Here is a 27,933-nt window from a genome sequence, read left to right on the forward strand (position 1 = left end):
GCAGTGGTTGAGAATCCGCCTGCCGATGCAGGGGACGCGCGTTCGCGTCCCGGTCCAGGAAGATCCCACATGCCGCGGAGCGGCTGGGCCCGTGAGCCATGGCCGCTGAGCCTGCGCGTCCGGAGCCTGTGCTCCGCAACGGGAGAGGCCACAACGGTGAGAGGCCCGCGTACCGCGAAAAAAAAAATAATAATAATAAGATAACCACACCTAGTTTTATAATCAGATGGAAATAGGAGTCTGGCAATAATAATTACAGACCTATCTGATAAAATAACAAGATAGTGACACTTTAAAAATATTTAGCCATGTAAACAGTTACCTGCCCAAGTACGTTTTACACTCGTGTGACAGCTCAGCCAGCAAGAGACCTTTTATTTCCATTCCATTCAACCACCCCTATTTCCACACCATAATGGGGCATCTAGACATTCAGAATATCAAAATAAAGTATATCATCTAAACATAAAATGTTGGAAGGCAGTCCAAGTTGTAAACCATCAGTGCACAGCTAGGGAAAGTTTCTAGGAGTAAAATAAAGGGTGTCAAGACCATAAGTAATGCAGTTATACAGCTAAGGGGTTGGACTCTTCTTCCACAGCCACTGCTACTAAGTGACAAGAAACCTCCCTTTTCTACTTTGATAAATATCACGCCTTTTACAAATCAGGGCATGAAATGGCTACTGCTGCAAACTATTCATATATTCTTTCTGTGAACTTCAAATTTCCCATCCTTCTGCTACGTCAGCCAGATCAGTTGAAAATTTGGTAGCAGGAAGAAAACAAACATAAGTAAAATGTGCAAACATTTTCAGAGGCACCAAAGAATCTTGTAAACAGTACCTCTATCAGTGAACTTAAGATAATTAGGTATTGGGTAAGGAAGCCTACTATTTTAAGTATTATAAAAAGAAGGAAAAAGTATCATGCTTCTCTGGTATTAATTTTTGCAAAATGACACACTTAAAAAAGTAGATAGCTGAGAGATCTCCCTGTTGTACCTGAAGGATACCATTTCTTGTTCCAAAACCATACACTTATATTTTTAAATGTATGTCTATGTCCATGTTTGAGTTTTAAATTAAGAATCTGACATTGGGCAAAGGTCAAGAAAGTTATTTTGGAAATTAATCATAGAGCGATACCAGATGTATTACTCCTGTAAGGCATAATGCTATGTTTAAAATGTGTAGGCACTAATTTGTACCTGTTTATTTTTCATCTTGCTTCAAAAGTTATTTAATTTTAATTTATAAATGCAAACTATGTTAAATGGATACTTTACTGATTGTAAATTCATATTCTCTTCCTTATGAAATCAAATGTCAATTAGGTGATAAGGAAGAAGTCAAAGGTCAAGCCTACGCACTCTAAGCCATGGTGCCAGGTGTGGGATACAGGGAGAATGGCTAGGGAAAAAAATACTAGTTACTGTGATTACAGGCAGAATGGCTAGGGGAAAAAAATATTAGTTTTTGTGATTATCATAGTACTATAGATAACACACAGGAAAATTTAAAAAAAAATAACATAGTTACTGTGGTGATTTGAAAACACGGCCACAAATTTTTTGAAAATCCTCCTTTTGAAAAGTTGCATCCATGTTCTCTATCTTCTTGAATCTGGGCGATACTGGACCTGCCTAAATATATAGAACACAGTGGAAGTGGTGGAAGGAGACTTGAGGCTAGGTCACAAGAGACCATGCGGCTTCCCCTCTGTTCAATGGAACCTGGAATATTTGCTCTTGGAGCCCTGAGCCATCATGTTAAAAGTTCGGTTAGCTGGTGGAGTTATTCCAGTCCAGGTGTCAGACATGTGCATGAAGAAGTTTCTAGATGATTCTCACCTCCAGGAGTTTGAGTCACCTTCAGCTGTTCAATTTGAGTATTCCTGGCTGAGGATGCAAACATCCTGGGACAGGAAAAATCCACCCCTGCTGTGCGTTTCTGAATTTCTGGTTCCCAGAAGCTGTGAGCATTATAAAATGGTTATTGTTTTATGCCAGTAAGTTTTGGGGTATTTTATTATGCAGCAGTAGATAAATGGAAAATTATGTCTTATTAAGAGGTTGAAGGAAAACTTTGATGAAAGGTGCAAATTTCTTAACATAAAAATACTGCTCTCCCATCATCTGTCCCCTGCTTACCTGTCCAGCCTCATGTTTTACCACTCTCCAATTCCAATTGCATGTTTATATATAACACCTTGTATTTTCTATGGGAAAATTTTCTTTTGTGTTCATCTACCTTCACCATTTATATGCTGCCTGAAGTGCTCTTTTACCATTTATAGACTTAGCAAAACTCCCAGCTCTTTTATCACTGCCTCTGAGAAGCCTTCCTCAGCACACGCTCTCTAGCCTAAAATAAATGTACCTTTTCTTGTAAGAGATTTATTTATATTTTTCTCTCTCTTTAGTTATCAAGCTCCTTAAAGACAAACATTTTATACTGTCTTTAAGTCTGTGACTTCAGACTTCCGTGCTTAGCACATTACGCAATCAATCGATGATTGTTGAATAAATGCATTTATGAACAAATTAAAGAATGAACATAAAAAGGTAATTTAAGGTAGGATAATATCTAGTGTTGGTGAGGACATGGAACAACTAGAACTTTCAAGCTGAAAGGGGAGTATAAATTGATACAGTAAATTTTAAAAACTGCTATACCTACTGAAGCTGAACATAGTATATGCTATTACCTAGCAATTCCACTTCCAGGTAGATGCTCCCCCAAAATGAGTATAACTGTTCCTTAAAAGTCAAATGCTTATCATCAGTAAAATGCATAAATTGTAGCACATTCACAAGATAGAATATTTTACAACTATGATGTCAAATGATCTACAGATATATACAACAATATGAATGAATTTCACAATGTTGGAGAGAGAAGCCAGATGAAAGAGTATAAACTGTAGAATTCCATTTACCTAAGTTATTTATTACTATTAGAAACCAGGGACAATCGTTACTCTGGAGCAGTTGGGTTAGTGACTGCAGGGGAGTGATGGGGGCTTCTGGGGTGCTGGTAATATTCTCTCTTTTGATGTGGATTCTGGGTATATTTAGTTTGTGAAAATTCATCAAGCCATACATTTATCAAGCTATATATTTAATGCACAATTTTCTGCATATCTACACTCTACTTAAATAAGAAATTAAAAAATAAGTAAAGAGAAAGGTGGTTTCTGTATCAAATTGGTCCCAGACTCCTGCCCAGAAACCCCCATGCCACCACACACACACACACACACACACACACACACACACACACTCACAACTCAACACAATACAATTTGAATCTCATCCTGAGATTTGAAATTTAAAGTCACTATTTATGGAAAAAATCTAATTAGGTCAAAATTTCTCTTGAAAATTCCTGAATCACTCACAAAGACTAGTTTATGTCTTTTTCCTTATATACATCATTGTACCAGCTCTTTTGGCTTGTAAGACTCTCTGAGATCAAAAAAAACAAGAGGTATGTTTATCTGCAAAAGTTTAAGCATTAAAATCTTTCTGCTTTTAAGAGGAGTCAAGTTCATCTTGGAGGGAGCAGTTGAGTTCTATAGTCACCTTTGTATAATAAAACATATTATGTGGTGACTACATTATATACAAGCATCAAGTGAACTTTTTCTGCTTTTAACGATACGTTCTTGAGAATTACTTATTTGAATTCATCTATATATGATATGCTACTTTAACACAGTTCACACATTTCCCATAGCATCTCTCTATTGAAATTTACTGTTACTTAACATTATTCTGGAATCATGCCAATTTTAGGTCATTAGTGTCTTGACATTATTTGAACTTCAATTGCATTGTCACTGTTAGTTCAAAGAAAAACTCTGTGAGCCCATCTCATAGCATCTCTCTGGATTTTTACTCAGCAAACACAGAAGTGGAGCTACGCTGCAAGTGAATAATTTGAAAAAGAGAATCTGGCTCCTGATTTGACTTTCAATGTGAAGAGCTACTCAGAGCACATCCCTACCTTGAATATAAGAATAGAGTAAGTGGAGGAGAAAACTTCCTCCAGAGCATACATTAAAAGTTTCCTTCACCTACTTCACCAAGCTAAAAATGCTAAGATAGAGGTAGTCTACAGAGAAAGAAATTTTTAAAAATACGAACAAGACTGAGAGTCTGAGATTTTCATCTGACTTGACAAAGATGACTAGACCAAAGAAAAACCCACCTTGCTGACTGCCATCCAGGAAGCTGCCTCAAGTTTTTAATATTCTTATGAAATTAAGGATAAGAGCTGATGGACTTTCTTTTACTACCAAGCACTGTACCCTCAGAAAGAGGACAGGCTATTGAATTTTGAATAATTTATTTTTTCCACAATCAAGGAAGCTTTAAAATCCAGAGAATCTTATTAGAGATGTAAAATATTTCCAAAGTTTTGTAGAGCTACAGAGGCAATTCATAATCCTTGATGTAAAATACAAGAAGAATGTTCAGGGAAGAGGGGAAGAAGAATGCAGAAGGAATATCAGAACAGTTAGTTTCCTAGCTTTTCATAAACCACAGGTGTGGCAAGATTCTGCCTAGATTCTAACAAAGCCCTCCTAGGCTTGCTGAAATCTAGGTTGAGTGAGCATGTACAATTTGACATGTGAACATTAATGCATGCAAATGTTTATGTTAGTACATCAGAATCTAGGATAGGGACATGTGTGGTGGTCACAGTTATTAAAATACCCTGTATTTGATTTTAAAAGTGTCATACATTGCTTGTTCTTCTGTTGAGAATCACTGGTATAAAATGATAGGTTATAGGTATCACGCTACTTGTCAGGGCAGGATGTAGTTAAAAACAGTAGTCAAGCAGTATAGCACATGGTATAGCATAGTGTTGCCACGGTGAGGTGAAAACAGTATGAGCTCTGGAGTTAGACTGGGGTTACAATCTGGGATCAGCCACTAAAGGCCATCTGATCTGAGCAACTTTACCAATCGGCCTCAGGTTCCCTACGGGTAAAATGGGTATGTTAAAAGTTGTTAATATGAAATTTGAGAAATAATGCATGTAAGCCATATATCACAGCACCTGACACATTGTAAAATTATTACAAATGGGTGCTTTAATTACAGGTTATACTAAATATTTATATTGATTTATTAAATTTACATTCACCTAGAAAGAAGAATGGCTTACCCATGTTCACCATCCCCTTTTACTTCAACCAGTTACTAAAATAAGCTTATGAGTTGGTGCTAAGCTACACTGACTACCAACATAAAAGGAAAGTGAAGAAATTTCAGGCACAAAAATTCAATGAGAAACAAATCCCTAGGGACATGCTCTCCTTATTGACATATTTCAGTCAAAAGAAAAGTCACATTTACAGATAACTTTTTAATTTCCATGTACTTCTTATTAACTACATCTGGAATCGTTATTTTTTAGTTGCAAATTAAAAGGAGAGGCATAAACAGAAGTTTTATTGGCTTCTTGGACTATCATGGAAAAAAAAACTAGAAAAGAGAAAGGGATTATAGCATTATCATGCACACAGAAGAAATAGAATAATATGTTATAATTTAAAGACTTAGATATCCCCATAGCTACATATAGAATTATAAGACCCTAAAGATCATGCGTCTTAGTTATTTTTATTAGTAAAAATTACAATGATCAGCCTATGGTCATTGCTCAAAAATGTTAATCAAATCAATGAATAAATTGGAGTTTTTAATGTTTATAATAAAATAATACTTTTGTTATTTAAAGTGAATTGAAAAGAAGTAAGAAAGAATAAAAGTCTGATGATATTTGAAACCAACTATTTTATTTTAGTATTTCAGAGAAATTCTCTTATAGGAATCAAAGAAAACACACACATTCAGCAAGAAGGTATAGTTCTAACATCCAGCAGAAAGAAATGTGCTGCTAATGACAAAAGGTATTCATAAAAACAGTTTCAATTGTATCCTGCACTGTTGCTAAGTCATTCATTCAAGGCATTGGCAACAACAGAACACTTTATTTTCAGTATCAAAAGAAGATTATCAGTATCAGTTGCTTAAAACCATTGTAGATAAACAAGATAGTACTTTAAAAATATAGGCAAGTAAAGTAAGAAAAGAGAAAATTTAAAGTGTTGGAGAATTTTTTAAAATAATTGTGATAAACTTCTTATAAGTATCTTAAGAATAGTTTCATGTAACACCATAGGCTCAAGATGATGAAAGGTCACTAATATATTGCCAAACACATTTTTATGAGATAAATTCAATTATAATTGCTGTGACTATTCCAGCCACAATTTAGACATAGAATCCAATTATCCATTTCATTTTCATTTATACCTCATGGGCTAGATCATTTATCATGTTTCATGATAATGATCAGAAGACACATGGAAAGTGATTTCTGGAGGTAACAAATTACCTACCATATTAGCATAGCTTATAAGATTCCATTAACAACTACTATGCATAAATATGAGGTAATTTAATTTACAATGTCAAGAGTGTTTGATATGCTACTTGCTTCCTTCAGAGCTGCCAAAAATCTGGGTTGCTAAATGTAGCAAAACCATTTGGTTGCAAATCAGGAATCATTATGCCGCAGAACTCCAACAGGTAGCTGGTATGCTGTGGCTCAAGAGGCTGAGATGCATTGCATCTTTCATCATCTGGTATTATTACCTCTTGCCACCAAACCATCCATCATTACTGCACAGACAGCTTGAAACGATAGTCCTGGACCCTCACATTACTGCTCCTTGAACTCTGTCTCATCCATCTTTTGCATCATTCTTGATTCACAGCTAAGTACCCTCTCCCAGTTGCAAAACCAAGTGTGAACCTGTAATGTCTTTAACCTACAGTGCCTCTCTAATAGTAATTGATTTCTCTTTATTACAGAGGCGCAGTTCAGAAAAGAATACCAATGCTTACTGATGCCGAAAGATGATTTTTTAAAAATCCAAGTTACAGAATTCCAATAATTGTAGGAAAATACATTATTTTGTTTTGCAAGTTAGGCTTCAGAACTGCATTAGTATTTCTACTTGAATATTTATTCATAAGACTCAGAAACACAAACAGATATAGACAGATATAGATGCCTGAGTGCAACAGCACACATAATAGTAAAAATCAGAACTTTAATGTACTTAGTAGGTTGAAACTGCAAGATGTGTTTTCATCCTTGACACAATGCAAACAAAAGACAGGGATTAAAAGTTAAATGCAAGAATATTTGTCAAAACTGCCTTTTAAAATAAATCTCTCACCTACCCATTTTTTTCCTTCCTCACTGATTGCTAAGAGAACCTTCAAAAATGATACCAGTTACACAGTGGTTGGTGTACCATAAACTATCCAAGACTAAAAGGTTTTAATTCTGCTCCATCTGAATGCTGTTATAAAAGTTTAATAAATCAAAATGATCAAAATGTTCCCAGTGGCAGATTGGGATTCGGTTTCTAATTCAAATTCTCTTTAATATACAGCTCCGCTGACATCTTGCATTTCCACTATCCATGTTGAATCCCAAACACCCCGCTTTTCATCATTGTGATGCATCAGCCAGTCCGGTCATGGTAACTACTTTTTAACAATCCTGCACAATACAAAGAAATGTCAAACCTGGTGGGGGGTTTAACATAGAACAATTACGGCAGGTGGGAACTCTTTATCTATCCTTAAGTAAATATTTTTAAATGACCTGCTGCAGTGAATGACATTCTTTGAGGATTGAGAAATGCTGTTGGCCAAAAGTCTTAAAAAGAAAACCTCCCCCCTTCCAATGCTTTAAAAAATTGATGTAAGAAAAAGACATGTCTAGGAGCATTATTATCGGGGTCACTCAAATTCTGAAGAGCAGAGAAAGTGAACTCTTTGGAGAGCTTCCTTTGTTTCTATGAAGTAAAAAGTTTTTACAGAGAAGAGGAGAAAGATTTCCACTTAACAGATAGTCTCAAATCCAACCAGGAATCTACGTGAAGCAGCAGGGGAAAATATGTTTACACATGATATATCTCACATGTGTTTTTATATATGAATAATGTCAGGAATAAAGACAGACATTATATTTAACCATGTCAGGGTTCTCTTTCTAAATTATCCGTTTAACTGCATACATCTGCTTTTACCCTAAGTTTAACAGCATGAAAAATTCTAATGATATGGGCTAAAGACAATGAAATGGAAGCTTACAAAATACGAAGAATTTCTATACAGTATCTATTGTTTATCTTGTGTTGAATCCCCGTTTAATAACCTTCAACTAGTTGAAGCCTTTCCCACGTGCCTAAAGATTTAAAACCGGTCTCTCCAGTACCCCAATCAAGAGTTTACAACTAAAATTACCATCTATGCTCTCAAATAAGTTCTTCTACAGGCCTTCCAAATTTTTGTCCATAATACCGTATTTCGCCTAGTATCCCAGGCTGACTATTCTTTCCCCTGTCATTTCACAATGTTCTTAACAATATCTCCACCATTATCTCTCAACCTTGATGTGCCCTTTCCATCACAATCCTACTCAAGGATGCCTTACCATCTCAAGTTTTTAAGATTTTTAGAGCCCCCTAAACTTACTCCCCGCAAACTCATCATTCTCCAAATCATCTCTCATCCTAGTTCTCTGAGACAGATATGAATACATGAGTAACCTACCACAAAACTCCCAAGAGTTCCCAGATCAAATGACATAATAATTTATATTCCTTAGTCTGGCATTCAAATTCCTCCACAGTTAGGCCTCAAAGTACACTTTCAGGCTCATATCAGACTTCTTCCCTGGAAAACACTGTGTCATGGTCCACTTTTAATACTAGTCTCCAAGAGCATATGTTTTCCTATGTAACACCCTCTGCTTGAAATGCCCTTACTTATTTTCAACTATCCAAATCCTACCCGTCCATCAATGATAAGATGAAACATTGCCTCTTCCTTAGCTCATTCCCTGACCACTAAAGTCAAGGATGAGGCTGTCCTCCTCTGTTCTACACATGAAGACCATTTCATTCATATGGCACTTTACAATCTATGCTATTTTTTGTTTCTTTAACAATTATTTGATTATATCTGCTGGGTATTGGCCATGGTGCTGGCTATAGTAAACAAGCAAAAAGGAAGAGTCCTTGACTTAGTCAATCTAGTGGTGGAGGCAGATGTTAGGAATGCAGTAATATATCGAAGACTTGGGAAGATGCACTGCAGACAGAAAACATCTAGGCCCTAAGGTTGAAGACAGCATAGCACGTTAAAGCAAGTGAAAGAAAGCCAGTGTTGCTAGAGTTTGGTGAGCAAAGGAGAATCTGGACTGGAGAGGTGGGCAGAGCCAGATGATGATGGGCCTTAGAGACTGCGATGAGACATCTGGGATTGATACTGCATGAACAAGAAGCCATGAGAATGGGAAGAGCACACACTGACTTACTTTGTGTGATATAGTCAGTCTGTCTACTATTGTGTGAAGACTGACCTGGAGGAGGCAAGTGCTGATGTGGGGAGACCAGTGAGCACTTTTAGTGAAGCAAAAAGCTCACAGATATAGACAATAAACTAGTGGTTACCAGTGGGGAGTGGGGAGAGGGAAAGATAGGGGTATGGGATTAAGAGATACAAACTACTATGAATAAAATAAATAAGCAACAAGGATATATTGTACTGCACAGGGAAATACAGCCATTATTTTGTAATAACTTTAAATGGAGTATAATCTATAAAAACATTGAATCACTCTGTTGTACACTATGTTGAAACTAATATAATATTGTTAATCAATTATACTTCAATAAAAAATAAAGTATCGGCACAAAAATTTTCTTAATTTAAAAAAAGTAAAAAGTACAGTAAGAAGAAGATGGTGATATGGATAAAAGCAATGGCATTAAAGGTAAAGAAAGTGCTGAGCACCCAAAGGATATGTAATAAAATTTGGCAAATTAAAGAAGCAGTCAAATAACATTCATATTTCTATCTGCTGTATTTCACCCAACAATGTGAGTGTATTTGAGACCACTGTCTTGTACAAATATTTGTTCTGCACATAGTAATGGTAGGCATTACATAAAGATCTTTTGAAAAGTTAGAGCTAAATAACTCTGGAGAAAAAAACTGTAAAACAAAATCAATGAATTTTCTTCTGTACTAGAAAATAACTATCATTTGGCCTTTAGGTATTTGGGGAAGAAACGAGAGAAACCCAAATGAGATAAGAATGTGAAAGTATACATGTATTTGAGAGAACGAAGAAAGTTCAGGTGGAGGAAACAGCAAGGGTAACAGCCCTAAGGCAGGAGTATGCTTGGAAGAGTCAGTATGCTTGCTGTGGATTAAGGAAGGAAGTGAGTGATAGGGAATAAATTTTGAGTGGTACCCAGGGCATATTTCATTTAAAGCCTTTTGGACCAGGAAAGTGCTGTAATTTTTCCTTTTCCTTAATGTGAAGGAAAGTCACTGGAGGGAGTAACATGGTAACATGAGAATAGCAATGGTTTCTTCCATATGCATATGAAGATGACAGAAAATGCCAGTGGCAATTAGGAAGATGTAAATAACCATGTGGGTAAAATTTCTTTCTAACAAGCATCCAGGTTCATTCATTTGCAGTTTCTTTGTTGCCTTAACACAAGAACAGATTCTACGCCATCGTAACTAAATCTGACTTCGAATTGCACAACACTGAAGAAAAGACAACAAAACATGTTCATGGTTTAGGGGTCAGAAAGCAGGAAATGGGGAGCAAAACAAAGTTATCTTCCAAATTATATCCTAAAGTTAAATGTAATCCTGTCCCTATAGCCCATAAGAGATGAGACCACCTCTGTAGGCCACTTCTCTAAAATCAAACATCAGAGCTAAGAGGAAAGCTGTATAAGGAGAGGTTCTTATGGATTTATGTACTGAGAAAAGCTGCACATACACTCCCAAAATTATTTAACCTCTGTCCAGTCCTTAGTCTCCAAATCCTCACTGTTAACACTAAAATGGTATAATTTTTTTTCTTTTTTATAAGAACTAGTAACTATGAACTAAATAAAATCCATGCTGAGGACTAACAAAACATAAATGTTTATCTGTACTTATCTGTGTTGACCTTACAATTGTTTTTATTTCTTATTAGACTAAATGTTTCTCAGAAAAGGAAATAACATCATTTATATTAACCCAGCTGGAAAGAAAAGTGCTTTCTACGGTAATATGATAGACTTTGTTGAACAAGTTGGTTTTGACTGATTTACCTAATATTTAACTTCTACCTAACATTTCATGAGTGTTTTCTGTTTCTGTGTATTTCCTAGTTTGTACTTAGTAAGTCAAGTTCCTGATGCCATTTTACTAGTAAGCAGAACGTCTATTAGCTAGCTTTTAAAAAGATGTGAACATCTAACTGGCAAATAGTTTATGTTAACTACAAAAAGCTAAACACTGAAATTCTTCTGTCAGTCATACACTGGTTGGGAAGCCTGCTCTTATCGACTCTAAGAAGATGAAGTAGTGGGAAAGTGGAAGAAACTCAAGTCATGTCCCACCACAATACTTATACCACCATCTATACACATTGTACCACTGAACACTATGAATTATCTCTCTGCCATGATGACTGATTTCAATCTGTCAGCTAAAGAGCTTCTGTTTATAATGATATAAGACTCTATAGTACAACATTATTTACCAAAATAGTGCTTAATAAATTTGGTAAATACCCATTGATATATTTTCTATTTGTTAGGGGATCTTATTTTTCCCCCCTATGGAATTAAAAATGTGACCAAAATCAAAGTCAAAACTCTGTCAAAATATTCAAGAATTCTACATTTTCCTATACAATTAATTATAAATTGCTTGAGAGCTGAAACTATGTCTGAGGTTTCTTTGTAATTTCCTGGTGCCTATTACTTACCATTTTAAATACTCAATAAAGGCTGCTAGCTGATTTTTCAATGAAGTTATAAATTGACTTCATTGCTTCCTTTTTGGTTTGGGGTAGGTAAGAGAAAGAAAAAGAATGAGCAGGGAGGGGAATATAAATTAGTTAGTCCCAAACTGTTAGTCTGGAAAGTTGATATATATCCTTTAGAACAAACGAACACAAATTACATTTATCACAGACCCCAAGAGAACAGAATTAAGAGGCTCAGAAGGAAAATATAGTGCTCTGAAATCAAATTCCCTAGAGTTCAACAGAAAGAATTATTTGGCATGCAAACCATTCTGCTTCCTCTTTGATCTTTCTCAAATTCTTAAGAAGAAAGCTTCAACAAAAGCAAAATCCCCAAAGACACACTCCAAAAAAACAGTGACCAGCAACTCAACCGCTAAACATTAGGTAGAGCTCTACGCATGACTCACCAATGCAAATACACTCAGAAATCCTTTGGGAAAGAACTCTCATTGCATTTTCATTTTTAAAACAAACAAGAAAATAAATAACCACTCTGGCAAGACAAGTGCTACACTCTACCATTTTCATCAAGTAGCAAAATGAAACTCAGAGGAGGAGAAAATTAATAGCAAAAAGTATTTGTAATAATGGTACACAAAAGTGGATAGAACAGAGTTTCAGTAATAATATACTATCTGAAATAAGGACCTCCAGTATCCTTTTGCTCATTTAGAATTTAAAAATGTACCAGACATCTTGTACATTGAATCATCTGAATTACAAGTAGCTACTATGGATGAGAGGAGACTCCAAATGTTCCTTTTATCATACTCAAGGGTAGCAATGTAACATTTTTAGATATGCAACATTTGGGATCTCCTCCATATTTGAAACAGTTGGTATCCCCTGACTGACTGCAGGTGCTTTCCTAGTCACATAGGGGCAGTTGGGGGAAATTTGTATGTGGTTTATCCATGCATTCTTAGACTTTTATTATAGTTCAGATTTTATAAAACATAAATGTTTAAATTGAACTCTCCAACGTAACTCTAAATTTCCTGTCAAGTTGACTAGTTTTCACAATGGAAGCAAAGAAAAGGGATCTTCAAGTCACCATTAAGAAAAAGGACCTTTATATGAATTCAAGAGTCTGGCAACTGTGCTATGAAAACTATTTAAAAATCAGTAGTGTGTGGTATTAAGCAGAATGCTGAAGGACTCAAGCTAGAAATTCCATGGCTTTTCCCTACCAACTAACAAAAGTATTAATATGTCATGTTTTCCACTTCCCAAATGTCCTTGCTTCTAATATAAAAATACTAAAATGAGACAGTCAGATCTTTAACTGATATACACACACACACACACACAAAATAGAATACAACATATTTGTTAAATCAAGATTGTTTTACAAGTGAGAAGAAAATTCATGCTAAACAAAAAGTCACCCTCCCTAGTTCATTTAAGAAGAAAAGTGACAGGTTCAGACCCTACAAAACACAACTGCCATTATCTTTTCTTGTATGCCAGCAATCTTCCCTCCATCTGTAGGTAAGGGGGGAATGCGGTTCATCATCCATTCCCTGTATCTTTTTGGGTCAGCCCCATGCTCTGACTTCAACTACATTTTATTTACCATCTTTGTGTCAAAAAATGTGCTAGGTGGGCTTCCCTGGTGGCGCAGTGGTTGAGAATCCGCCTGCCGATGCAGGGGACATGGGTTCGTGCCCCGGTCCGGGAAGATCCCACATGCCGCGGAGCGGCTGGGCCCGTGAGCCACGGCTGCTGAGCCTGTGCGTCCGGAGCCTGTGCTCCGCAAAGGGAGAGGCCACAACAGTGAGAGGCCCGCCTACCACAAAAAAAAAAAAAAAAAAAAAAAAAAAAAAAATGTGCTAGGTGCTGTAGCAAGCAAAGGTGAACTAGACATACTCTAATGGAACATAAACTACACCCTTCTCCCACATTACCAAGTTCCGAACTCTGCATGTCCTTCAAAGTAAAGTTGTACCTTCTTTTGAAAAATTTCCTCAATTCCTATTTTACCTGAATAGAATTAATGACTGCCTTTGAATAGCATTGTTATGCTCTGTAGTCCCACTTACAGAAGTTCTCTCCTGGCCATTCCTGTTGTCTCTCCATATGCAGCCATGCAATTTTTGATACCTGTGAGAGGTAATAACCTCTCTATCCCCAAGTGGATGAGACCAGAGAAGTGTGTAGCCATATGGCTATCCTATGACCATGAAGAGACACTGGCTTAGGATAAAAACCAAAACTATGAACTGCAGAGTGAAGAACTGGGAAGGACCTGGATCCTTCCTCACTAAATGAACCAACCCTGAAGCTTATCTCTGCACCTTCTAGTTATAAAAGTCAGCAAATAGATTTTTATTTTTTACATTAATTTGTATTGTCTTACAAAGGGAAGTACCAACAAGAATCCAAAGTCCTTATGATTTTAAACACCAAAACTTGTTTTACAGGCCCACCTACACTGGTACATGTGTTGACATTCACCTCACTTTACAGCTTGAGGTCAGTGATATTCATTAGGAATAGATAAAAATATTAACAGAATATGTATGTCCAGAGAATTTTGATAATGACTAATAGTTGCCACTAAAATTTTAAAGTCCAACCAACAACAAAGACAAACAAAATGCGATGCTTTTCACATTAAAGAACTTGAAAAATGTAATTGGAGTTTCACAGATAAAAATAATTTAAAAAGCACAGCTAACAAATGGGAATGGAAATTAAGTGTCAGCTGTAGCAATCAGAATTTTATAGTTCACTGTGGGTCAGTTGGCTAGAAATTTAGCTGGGTCTTTGACTCAGCCAGGTGGAAAAGAAAGGAGAAGACTGCAAATGAGATCAAGATTGAGAATCTATAACATAACTTAGACTACAAAGGTGGTGCTTTTAGTCTGAAGCTTGTAAATATCATTTCAACGATTTCACATTTTTTACACTTCCATTTTGTAGAAACATGGAGCAAAACATCTGCTCTTCATCTCATCTCTGTAAAATCTTCTTTGTCAATAAAGATTGGCTTTCACAAACAAAATGTTATCATTACTCAAAACGATCTGGAAGCAAATCTAAAGTCGTGATAAAGTATATTCTGTTTCAGCATACTTTATTTTTTCTTCCTCTGGCTGTGGGAGAACAGGGATCAATACTCTTCAACATGAGAATTTTGCAGTGAAATTTTCATTTGTAACAAACAGCAACCAAAAAGCCTTAAGCATGCCCTGTCACTTTCAGTTTAGGAGAAAATGCACTAATAAACTCTTACCCTTGGGTCATCTTTGACAACAGGCAATACTATGCCAGATCTTATTAAGGACTATTCATATCACTGCCCCCAAAATTTCCTTTAAAATTACCATCTTTTGTATGCATGTAACAGAATGTCAGCTTTGAAAGTGCCAATGAGAGACAAGACCTGTCACCATAGTTAATTCTCAGCACTATTTCAACACCAGGAGAGCTGACCCTGAAGGGTGTGTTTTGTGGTTAGCAATATTTATTCGCTGGTTATCTGGACTAACAGGAAAATGTATTGCTTTATATTAGTTTTCAAATAAAACACCAAGCAGAATATCACCTGTAAGTATTAGATACATAACAAACTAAAATGTGTTGAAAAGAAAAAGAAAACTGCCCAAACTATCAAAATACGTTTCTAAAATGTTAACACACTCTGGATAGTACATTCAAAGTGCCATCATATCTTAACTCAACAGGTACAATATAAAATCTAAAACAAAATATAGGTTAAATGCCAGAACTTTCTTAAAAAATAAAAACATTTAAAAAGGGAAAGAAAAACAGCCAAAACTTTCTATGAAACTCAAGGAGTGTCCTTTTATAAATCTTACTGAAATAATTATTCACTCCACAAGCGACACTCCTAGAATAGCCATAATGGAGTTTCTCCAAGTAAAGAACACCAAGCTTTGATAAAATCTACTTTTCAGATAAGGTAAACAAGAGAAATCTAGTAATCCAAAATAAATCTCTTTAAAAATAAACAGGCATTAAATGGCTATCTGAAAGAAGGAAATTTATCTTTAAAGAGAACACCTGGATAAAAGCTTCAACTCTGCCTTCTATGAATTGTTGAATACCTTGGGGACCACTCCCTCAAAAAATTTTTATATCTATGTATCTATAACTATATTGATCTAAGTATATAACTGTAAGTTATTCAAAAGCACTCTAGCTGCACTATTAAAAGCCACCATCTCCTTCAAAGGCTGCACATCATGCATGCACATACCAGTACCGTGAAGATACAGTGAGCATGATGACTCAAGAATACACCCACCTTCCTGTATCCATAGCATCTTAATCATTCTGAAGATTACACAAGGACACCTTCAGGCTTTTCAAAAGTACCATCAGGCTCAGGTGAGAAAGATGCAGCAACAGGGATCACCAAAGATGAATATGCAAACATATATGAACATAAGTTAAACTGCCTCTCTATCTAAACACTAGAGTTAAATATTATCATATTTTCTTATTTGTCAATGAATTGGGGCTATGATTTCATGAACTTAAGCAGGTCATATAAGCTAACTCAGGAGCCATGAGAGAAGTTTTATTTATAATAGAGTCCTATCCAATTTACAAAGATAAACAACTTTTCTTTTTTTTGATGAGCTATAGAATCTCTCATGACAAAAGCATTACAAGTGGCTAATAGCCTTATTTAATAATGTTAATGGCAGATAAAGCTGTGGTGGAAAGGAATGAGCCTGGCACCAGGAGTTAAGAAACATGGAATTAAATTCTGGCTCAGCCAGTTATTAGATCTTTGTGGCTCTGGGCAATTATCAAATAGTCTGAATTTCAAGTTTCTTCTAAAAGTATTAAAGGTTAAAGTATTAAAATCAAGTAAATCTTAAAATGAAATAATACATGACATCAAAATACATTTGATGTCAAGCATTATAAAATATATTAACTTGAACATGGATGTAACTCATTTTCCCCTTCCAGCCTCTAAGCATTGACACATGCCTTGCTCTCTGCTTGCTGGTCCTTCTTTCTCTTACCCCTGCCCCTCACATCCACAACCCTCATCTGGGCAACTTTTTCTCAACTTTCAGATTCTATCTCAAAGAAAGTCATTGACAAAGGCCTTCCCTGATGTCTCTGACAAATCTCAGTCCACTTTAGATGTTTTTGTTAAAATCTGCCAAACTTCTCCTTGAAGAGACTTACATGGTTTATAATTATTTTCATTTGTGTCATAATCGACTGATGCATAATAGCCTATTCAACAAAGCTGCTTTTCCTCTAAATTTTCACATGGCTGACGTCGTCATTTTTTTAAGGTTTCAGCTCAGTTGTCAAGTTCTCAAAGAGGCCTTCCAGATAATCTTAACTAAAATATCAATCCCTGTCATTTTGTGTATTTATTTTTATTCATAACACATACCATGACTTGATACTACATTTTCAACATCTTCCTATATGATGTGCCTAATATACCTCAGTGTTAAGCTATATATGGGCAGAGTCTTTTGTATTTTACTAACCACTGTATCTCCACAATCTAGAACAGTGGAATATATAAGGACTCAGTCAATTTTCAATGAATGTAATATACATTGAGTACCTGTACGTGTTTTTCCAGTATTCACTAAAGATATGTACTGACATGTCATAATCCCTCACAATTATTTTGGTAGCCTTAGTATCCCAGAATACTGAGGACCTCTTAGAAAGTGTAATTTTCTAAGATTCCATAGGGGGCCAGAATTAGTGATACTGGTAAAATTTACGGGTATACACGGGGATAGAAACTTTGACCTTGATATAATTGCCACAATGCTTTGAAAAACTAAAGTATCTAGAGAACTATTGTAAACAAGAAAAATCAATCTAAAGTTAAAGTGCAAACTAGATGATGGCAATATGGAATAAAGTATTTTATATGTTTAGCCCTATTAGAGCTTTTAAAAATAGATTCCCTATGATAGAAATCATTTGTTGAAAACTTGCCTGACAAACTATACAACTATAAACTTGCCTGACAAACTATACAGCTGCAGTCTTAATTTGACCTTAAGACATTTTCAGAACTTTTATAATGATATGGTTTTACAGTGACTTGAGATGAAGAGTACTTGATTTAAAAATTGATCCAAATATCTACAAAAGTTGCATTTGTTCTAATGAAGTGATGTCATTTCATGAAGTGAAAGCAATTTTACTTTACCTCTTACAATAAGTTGAGCAAAATTGGACACACCAGAACCTCGTTCTGACTGAGTTACACAGCGATACAAATCCTGGTCGGTTTTTGTCACTTCTTGCAATCTAAAGGAAGCAGCAAATCTTCTGTGATTGATGTTCTTAGTCTGGGCTACTGGTATATCTTCTCCATTTCGCCTCTGTAAACAGAAACCAATCTTTAAAAAACAGGTTCTTAACATTTCCAGAAATTTAAAGCATCTTGGCAACGAACATCTGTGATAAGTTATTCTTGTTTGTTAAAATTAGACGGAAAATATCTGTGTAGCCCCACAAATTTTTACCATTGTCTTTCAATCAGAAAAAGTATGTAAGTAAAACACTGCTATCCGTTAAGGGGTGAAGTGCTGAAACTATATAATAGTAATGTCAGTTTTCCATAAAATTGTTATTAGCCCGGAGTATATGAATTAGCAGGACAGTTAATGGCTCTTTGGCAAATGATCCACTGCCCCCTCCCTTCTGCCAGACTCTCTCTATATAAAGTCTTCTTTTCACCCTTATACTATACTGCATGTGCTTAATAGGTTTGTCCCCTTCAGGAGACTGAGACCATGCCCAATGTATCTATTCTAAATGTGTAGCATGCGATCATGACTATAAAATACTAATGAATAATTTAGAGTCAAACCAAAATCTGTACTCTTTTATCTCTTTGGCATTAATGACAGCCAATTTATACCATTTAAAAGAAATAATCAAAGGAACCTAAAATTTAAAAGCATATCTGTCAACTTTTAAAATGAACTATTGGAAAAACATATTTACAGTATCAGGGTGCCTCACACAAGACCATAAAGGAAATGGTTGAAATATTCAACTATAATAAAATTTCTAACTTCTATATGTTGAAAGACATCATAAATAAAGTGAAAAAAGCAAGCCACAAACTGTAATAACATATTTGTCATGAAAATAATCATCAAAAGATAAATAGCCAGGTTATGTAAAATTCATCTACAGTTCAATAAGAAAAAAGACAAACCACCCGATCAAAAAATGGACAGGCTATAAAAAGAGAAAATGTGTATGTCTAATAACCATGAAAAGAGATCCTCAACCTAAATTTATAAATTCTTTATGTCAAAGATAGCACAAAGGGCAAAGAAAAGCTACAACTATGAGAGAGAATTGGTCATGATCCTCATCCTAACTTCTTGTTGGTAAAATGCTAAGTATTCCTGGTACCCTTTCACACTACTTGAAATATCATTTCATCACTAGATATGGAAAACAGAACCGTAAAATTACTAGAAGTGTAAATGGTTACAGTCATTTTAGAAAATAATTTGTTACTATCTAGTAAAGTTGAAGATGCATAAAACTTAGAACCCAACAGTTCCACTTCTACATTTCTATGTTTGGATCACTCTTCTATGTGTGATCACGCAGATATGTACAAGAATGTTGAACTCAGAATCGTTTGTAATAGTTAAGTATGGGAAAGATCCACATATTCTTGAGTGGTGGATAAATAAACTGAGATTTATCCATTCAGTAAAATTCAATGTGGCAGTTAAACTAAGCAAACTAAAACCAGTAGGGTCCTGGTAAAAAATAAAATTGAACATCTGCATTCCACTGAAATACATGTTTAAATCTAAAAAAAAAAAAAAAAAAAATCCTTAACAAAAATTAAGATAGGAGACAAAAATGAAAAATGTCAACTTCTATTAAATTAGAGTGGTAGGTATGTTAGTGGTCAATTTATCTTTTTTTATAATTGTTTTTGTATGTTTGAAACACTGCATTTTTTTAAACAGGTAAATAATAAAGGAATCACCCTATTACTTTAATAATTTTTAAAATTCTAAAATCCACTGTACCTTTAACATCCTTCTCCATATCTGAAATGATATATATGTGCAAATTATGTTCTACATATACGTATGTGTCTGTATATGCATATATACCTAAAGATTAAAAAGTCCCAATTTTGACTAAAGTCAAAATTTTTCACTCATTCAGTGTTTTGTTGACTCTTCTTTCCTGACCCACATATTCCATGATTTTTGCACCAAGATCCCCTATTCATTCCCCTGAATAATAATAAAGAGAAAAAGCAGCTTATACTCAAAAGCCAAAATATAAATCCATAAAATCTAGCCTAAATTCTCTTTCCCTATAAACCACATGAACAAACAAACAAACAAAAATTTTACACATGAGAATCTCAAACAGCATTTTTTTTCAATTATCATATCATTTGATACCATCTTTCTAATTGGAAGGCAGACCATGACTCAGCACTGTTTAGACAGGTACACGCCCTCACCTCATCCTCCCCTAATTTACCCCTCCAGTAGTGCTCTCCATCTTCCATCACCTTTCTCAGTTCTTCCTTTGGCAAGACCAGCCAACTCCTGGGCCCATCTTGTCTTCTAAATCATCTTGCTTGTGCACACACAGCACTCATGTCTTTTAACACCATGTCTTTTTCAAAAATCTGTCTTCTCTTGTTTAGTTACTAAGTACCCTAACGTTTCCCTCTGAATAATTATTATTTCATCTTTCCATCTTAATTGACATTCGTCTCACAATAACACTTTCCTCCAAACTTTTCTCAAAGGAGGGCACATTTTCTTCTACTTTCTTACCCTTTATCCTGGTTCCTCACTTGCAGGCCACTCTTTCACTATCCCACTCAACAGCCTCTCAACTTCCAGAGTTCCCAGCTTGCCCAAATAGCCTTCCAGTCAGTTATCTATCAGGTCAGATAATCCTCTCCACCATAGGTCTGTGAATATTCTCAGTGATCCCAAAACTCACTCTGGCCTCAGTGATGCCCAACAGCCTTCGTTACTACCTTGTCCCTGTGCTAAGATAGTTTTCTCAGTCTGAATCACAACTGCCCGTGACATTGTCTCCTATTCTTTCAATCTTCTGCATTGTCAGTGAGACCTTACTTTCTGACCCTTTACTTTTACAAGCAGCCATTTCAGAGATTTTCGCTAGCCTGAAAGAATTCTGGATTTTTAAAAACTTTCCATTGTTATACACTGCCAATACAGGATATATGCTATTTCTTTGCAACAATTACAAGACCACTACTGACTTTTGCTGCAGTCAGTCATTTGCTCTCATGAAAAATCTGAATTACCCAACAAGGGAGACCAACAGCTCTTAGATATTCCTAGTTGATGCCCACAGTGCCACGAGCTATGAAATCTAACAACGTCCTCTCTGCCTCAACCTCACATTTCATCAACTTATACATACTCTTCACTTTCCATTCCCACTGAAATTACCATGAATAGTGTCTCAAAAACTCAAAGATCATCATAAAAATGTAATCAACAGCATTTCTATCTTGAATCTCTTCTACAATATATTCTATATATGTCCTTTTACCTTTTTGTGTACTGAAATCATCCTGAAGGTAGGACTTCAAATTTTGTATTTTTTCTTCCACAGCATCATATATGTAGTATGTTATCATTATTTAGTGGGTACTCAAGTTCTTTGTTAAAATGAACTAAATTCGCTGATATTTTTAGAGACAAAAGTCATGTAAAACTTAGTTTTTCATAAATTCTTATAACAAAATATATAAAAATCATTAATTAAAATTAATAACAAAAGGAAGCTACAGAAATACAGAACCTCAAGGACATCTAGAGATCATTCATGCCAAGCTCTTTCTGAACTCAGAGATGTTGAGGACCATCAGGAGATCACAAAGTTGATTACATTGTGTTTGTATTTGTGTATATTACTATACTAACATAACTATGTATGCTTATATAGGATACACATTGTTTCTATAATTAATGAGCATAGTACACTTAGATGCCATTTATCTCTTGAAATAAAATAACAATAAAAATAATTACAGAGTCATAATATTCAGATTTTTCTTCAAAAATCATTTAATAAGCACCTCCATGTACCTCATATTATATTAGCTATTACCTTGGTTCTGTCACTGTTCTCTACTACAAACCTTCTGTGATAGTCATTTTCATTTAAAGATTATAAAATCAGAATTCAGAAAGATTAAAAATGTGATACACAGCCTGTTAGTAGCATGATTAAAACTCAAAACTAGGTTTAAAGACACAAAATCCAGTAGTATTTCCTCTAAAATAAACCAAAGTTGCTTTTTGTTTCATTTGTATCATAGGTACAGTCCAGTGAGTTGATTATTTGTTGTTGAGCCTTGATCAATGCATTGTATCAATGAGAAAATGTAACCTACTGTATTAGACAGTGCTTTATTTACTTTCAGTAGGCACTACATTTCAAAGTAGGAGTTCATGATATGTACATTTCAGAAGTCAAAAATAATGATAACTTTTTATTTTATAATCCAAAACAATAGGTCTTTGCCTGCCTACAAGCTATCAATTTAGCAGAGTAGGCAGGGCTATGGAAGAAGGAAATAAGAAGTAATGGTAAATTTATCTCTTATACAGCAGTGTTTGCATATAGTTTTCTGCCTTATATTCTTCAGTTCCAGGCTCTTTATCCTGCTTTGAGATTTTTATGTGATTCTCCATTTCAAAATCCCCAACCCTGAGAAATACTAAGAAATGAACCACAAAATTATATGATCCAAGGAATATAACCTAGCGCTTTGTTTTTCATTCCTCTCCCCTCCTCCCCAGATCCTTGTCATGCTTTCTTATTTATTCTGTCTCCAGTACAGTTGCTGAGACTCGTCACTTACCAAGTAACTCTAGGCAAGTCACTGGATTTACTATTATGACTCCTCTAGTAAACTAAGTAAGCTTCATCATGTAGGGTGCATGCAGTATTTATTTGACAAGTTCAGTTCCTGGCATAAAGTAGTGTAATGGTAATATTGGTTAATTCCCAATATCTATAATAAATTGTAGCATTAGGATCACCTGTCAGATTGTTACAAATGCAAAGTCTAGAGATCACTCTAGATCTACTGAGTCAAAATCTGCATTTTTACAAGATTCCTCGGTTATGCATCAAGATATTTCAGCTTGAGACACTGGTTGAAAACGCGATGAAGGTCCTATTCCCATGAAAAGTTGACAGGTCTAAAAATGGGTGTGATTCTGGCCAATGAGAAATAATAGGAATAAGCCAAGTCATTTCCAGAAAGGTTTCCTCACTTCTAGAGAAAACACAGTGCGTCCTCTTTTCTTTTTCTCAATGTCATGACTAAAATGCTGAGGATGGCACATTGAGGAGAAAGACAGGATCAGGTTCTTGATCATGTCTCTAAAATGGTGTCAGCAGTTACTCACCTGAGTCTGTCCACTCTCCCCCTGAGAGTGTACTACCACTTAATAAATCCTTACTTTGTTCTCTTGAGAAAAATTTAAAATTGAAATAAAATAAAATGGTGTCAACAGCTCTTAGAGCCCCCTTATTTCTGGACTTCCTGTTACGTGATGTAATACGTTTGGTTTTCTATTACTTATTTTCAACTTGAAATCCTAAAAGCTCATGTGGTATGGTTAAAATATGGAACAGTTTATTTCAGCTTCTCTTTTCAAAGCTTGAGGAACAGAATTAATTCAATTTAATATTAAATTCAATAGTGCAGCACTTAGTACACTTGCAGAGATTATTTCACTCTACTGACTTGAAGAAAAAAATTAAATTACACTTATTGCTTTATTTATTTTTCACTGCCTTTCCTGGGCACATAATGATACATGTCTCCTCCATCCTCTTAGAGTTGGAGAAACTGGAAAGAGACTGTTTTCCTATGTTTGGTATTTAAGCTCCTATTGAATAATATTAAGAGGACCGCATATAATTTGTCAGTACTTGCCCTTTTTCCAAAACTAATGTCTGTAAATTTGCACACTGTAATTAAGTAAGGTTGATGTGACTCATACAACAATCCAGCCAAATTAATTCCAAGGACCTGAGGGTTCCTTACTGGGGCTTGTCTGCCATATGGAATGTTTTTCTTTCTCATAGGTATGATAAAGCTATCATCATCATCATTATTATTGAACAATTAAAGAATTTTAGAAAAATGAAAAAGGATCATGGCAAACTTAAAGGTTTAGAAATTTATAAATTTCTACAATTAGAAACACTGTTACTATTTTGAGAAAAGCACTCATTTATGTCCGTTAGAAATTATTATATTGATTTCAATAGATTAAACAATAAGAAAATAGCATTCCTCTAGGAGAAATTACCCTAAAATTACAATACTAAGTTCACAACGTATTTACTATACAGCAATAAAAGTACTGAACAAGGCAAATGATATCTGACACAGGAAAAGAAAGAGGAGGCAAATATTATAATTCTGATATAAAGTAGGGTAAAAATGTGCTGGCGATAGCAAATTACTAGAATTGGGATCATTAATCACGTTTCACAAAAACTGTCAGGTACTAAACAAGAAAATGAACTTTAACCTAAGAAGTGAAGGTGTCTTTGCAATATTGGGACAAGGTGACCAATATGAGGAGCCACACAAAGAGGGCAGAGTAAGTAGACTGAACTATGGGAGATGATACCTACGTTCTAGTCCTGCAATGACTATATATTAGCTTCACAGTTTCTCATTACTTCTCAAATCTCTGCCTTTTCATCTACAAATGGGGATATCAATTTGTAACAGCTTATTCAACAGAGAGGCTGAGAATATTAGGTGTGATAATTGTGCAAAAGTTCTAACTTCAAATCCTGATAATAGCAATATTATGAAGATAATAATCAAAACAATATCTAAGTGAATAATATATCTGAAATTGTCATGGTCTTTTAATGTATCAACTTGACTAGGCTACAGTCCCCAGTTACTCAATCAAAACACTAACCTAGGTGTCTCTACTAAGGTATTTTGCTGATGGGATTAAAGTCCATACCCAAATGACATTAACTAAGGGAGAATAGTTTAGATAATCTGGGTGGACTTGATTAAATCAGTTGAAAAGTCTTAAGAATGGATCGGTGGCTTCCCTGAAGCAGACAAAATTCTACCTGTGAAGAGCAACTTTAGTCTGTGCCTGAATACTCCGGCCTGCCCTCTCAAAGTGCTTGACTACAGACTTCAGACTTGCCCAGCCAGGTTCCACAATCACATAAACCAATTCCTTGCAACAAATCTCTTGAAAAAAAAAAAATCTATCTATCTGTCATCTCACCTTCTGATCTGCTTTTCATGTTTGAATCCTGACTAACAGAGATGATTTTGTTACCAGAAATGGTTCTGGAGGAAAAGATTTTTAGGGATGAGTTTTCTGATTTGGTTTGGTTCTGGGTTTTCTGGAATTGGTTCTCTAATCTGATTAGATTTAAAGGTACAAATAACTCCAGTGTCATTGGTAAAGAAGACACTGCTAGTCCACAGCATGATGTAGTAATAGAGATATGCAAAATATCACCATTAGATAGATATTCTTGATCAAATACCTATATAAGTTTAAGTTCTGGGTAACCATGTATTTGCTACCTTGATATAGATTCTTACAAAATTAAAATCTTTAAAGAAATAGAAAAACAAATCCTTTGACTATCTAGAAAAGCAGGTAGGAGACTTATAAGGAAAAGAAAATTTATTATCAGACTTTGACAGCAAGGCTTTATGCCACAAGAAAATGAAGTAACACATTTAAGCTACTCAAGGAAAGAAAATGAGAATGAAGGATTTTATAACCTTCAAAATTGACTTAAGAACCAAGGGCACATATAAACTATTATCAACATCCAAGAACTCAGGGAGTATTATTTACATGAGCTTATTCCTGTGGAATCTCCCAGAAAATAAGTTTCAAACAACCAAAATTACGAAGAAGACATGACATACATACTGAGGATGAACATTAAAAAACATAGCTACACATAGAATTAACACCAAATAAGGACTAAATGGGAGAGAGTACAATATGCAATGGCACTATGCTAACAATGGAGATAGATAGGGTACAAGTATTCAAAATAACATGAGATTTAAAAATGAGTGATCGGGCTTCCCTGGTGGCGCAGTGGTTGGGAGTCCGCCTGCCGATGCAGGGGACGCGGGTTCGTGCCCCGGTCCGGGAGGATCCCGCATGCCGCAGAGCGGCTGGGCCCATGGGCCGTGGCCGCTGAGCCTGCGCGTCCGGAGCCTGTGCTCCGCAATGGGAAAGGCCACAGCAGTGAGAGGCCCGCGTACCACACAAAAAAATAAATAAATAAAAATGAGTGATTATGGGATATTCTAACTGTCTCTTTCTCTGTGTCATTGAGAACCAAAAATATTAGTGTGGAAAAAAAGAAGATGTAACTGATAAACTGTAATAAAGAAAACATTAAGTGAAAAACTTTAGGCTTGAATTTGAAATATCAATATAAACTAATAGTTATTTTACCTTTAAATATATATGTATATTTTTCTTAGTTCTGTTCACTGAAAAGATCTAGCAATGAATACCCATCAGCATTCACATAATGGTCCTGAAATATAATTTCTCAAAATTGTAAAACAGGGGCTTCCCTGGTGGCGCAGTGGTTGAGAATCCGCCTGCCGATGCAGGGGACACAGGTTCGTGCCCCGGTCCGGGAAGATGCCACATGCCGCGGAGCGGCTGGGCACGTGAGCCATGGCCGCTGAGCCTGCGCGTCCGGAGCCTGTGCTCCGCAACGGTAGAGGCCACAACAGTGAGAGGCCCGCGTACCGAGAAAAAAAAAAAAAAAAAAAATTGTAAAACAGGGCACCAGGTCTGGAAGAGAAAATGTGCAAGATGACACTGACATCAGAGAGCAATACAAGAAAGCTATCGAAGACTACTGAAGTTATATCAAATGGTCACTGGAGCCAACCTGGGATGATCTGAGTCTTAAAAATATTAATTGCAATGAATTGAAGTCTATTAAATATGCCTAAATCCATAAGTTCATGATATTAAAAAAAAGAGGAAGAAGAATCAGTCACCTTTGGAGGATGATAGGAACCAACTAATTATATTGAAAACCAATAATTAAAGCAAAGATTTGAGATGTTACCATGCCTTTCCTAAAATGCACTATGTCACTGGGTAGCCAGATAGGAGGTGATGATAAGTCTGTCTTCATTAATTAAACAAAATACAAAAGAAATAATAAAATTAGAATATCACGATTTACAACCACCAGGAATGAATGAATATAGGCACTAAGCATCAATTGGTATCAGAATCACAAAAAGAAATTGACATTTTGTGCCTCTGGTAATCACACCATGCACCTCCTCTAGCATTGCCAGAGGATCAAACTTGACTCTAGATCTGGCTGCCAATTTTCAGGAAATTCAAAGGAACACGTTGAACTGAAGAGGACATTTGTATGCAATCAGTAAAATGCAGACTGTGTGAAAACTACAAGTCAAATGGCCTGGGTTCCTCAACAGGTAAATTGTGACAAACACAAGAGAGGACAAACACACATGTGTTTGTCTTCTAAAAGACATATTTTTTAAAATAGACAAGACCAATCTATAGTATCTAAGGAGACTAAATATATGTAAGTGGAAAAAAAAACAGGAAAAAAATTCAAGGGCTGAAAGTCATGATAATTATTATTTGTAGAGAGATGGCTCATTTGTGTCTGGGATGGACCACTTGGAAAGAGCCTCTACGATGGCTGGCAAAGTCTTTCTCTTGACCTGTGTGGTGGGTATCATAAAAATTCATTGAGTCATAGTTTTTCATTTTTGTGAGGTTTTCTCTATGTTTTATTTTAAAATAAAAGAATTTTATAAATACACTATCTTTAAGTCAGACTGCTTTTCATAAAGAAGAAACCCAGCCCACTGCCAGAGCCCCATGTTGTAACACTGACCACAGGAGCTCAGTGGAAATGTGTAAAGCGCTTGACGTGACCTGAAAAAC

General features: G+C 35.5%; 1 protein-coding gene across 18 annotated transcripts in view; it reads right to left on the reverse strand.

The window, feature by feature from the left end:
• The window catches only part of PTPRK (protein tyrosine phosphatase receptor type K), a 583,718-nt gene that overhangs the window by 255,120 nt on the left and 300,665 nt on the right, over nt 1-27,933 (reverse strand). For all 18 annotated transcript variants that reach the window (XM_067010720.1, XM_067010722.1, XM_067010719.1 and 15 more), the window contains exon 6: nt 18,105-18,279. In XM_067010720.1, coding sequence (XP_066866821.1) covers nt 18,105-18,279 — 175 coding nt within the window. The remainder of the gene's footprint in view (nt 1-18,104; nt 18,280-27,933) is intronic.

Source organism: Kogia breviceps, chromosome 13 (assembly GCF_026419965.1).
Source record: "Kogia breviceps isolate mKogBre1 chromosome 13, mKogBre1 haplotype 1, whole genome shotgun sequence".
Classification (NCBI taxonomy): domain Eukaryota; kingdom Metazoa; phylum Chordata; class Mammalia; order Artiodactyla; family Physeteridae; genus Kogia; species Kogia breviceps.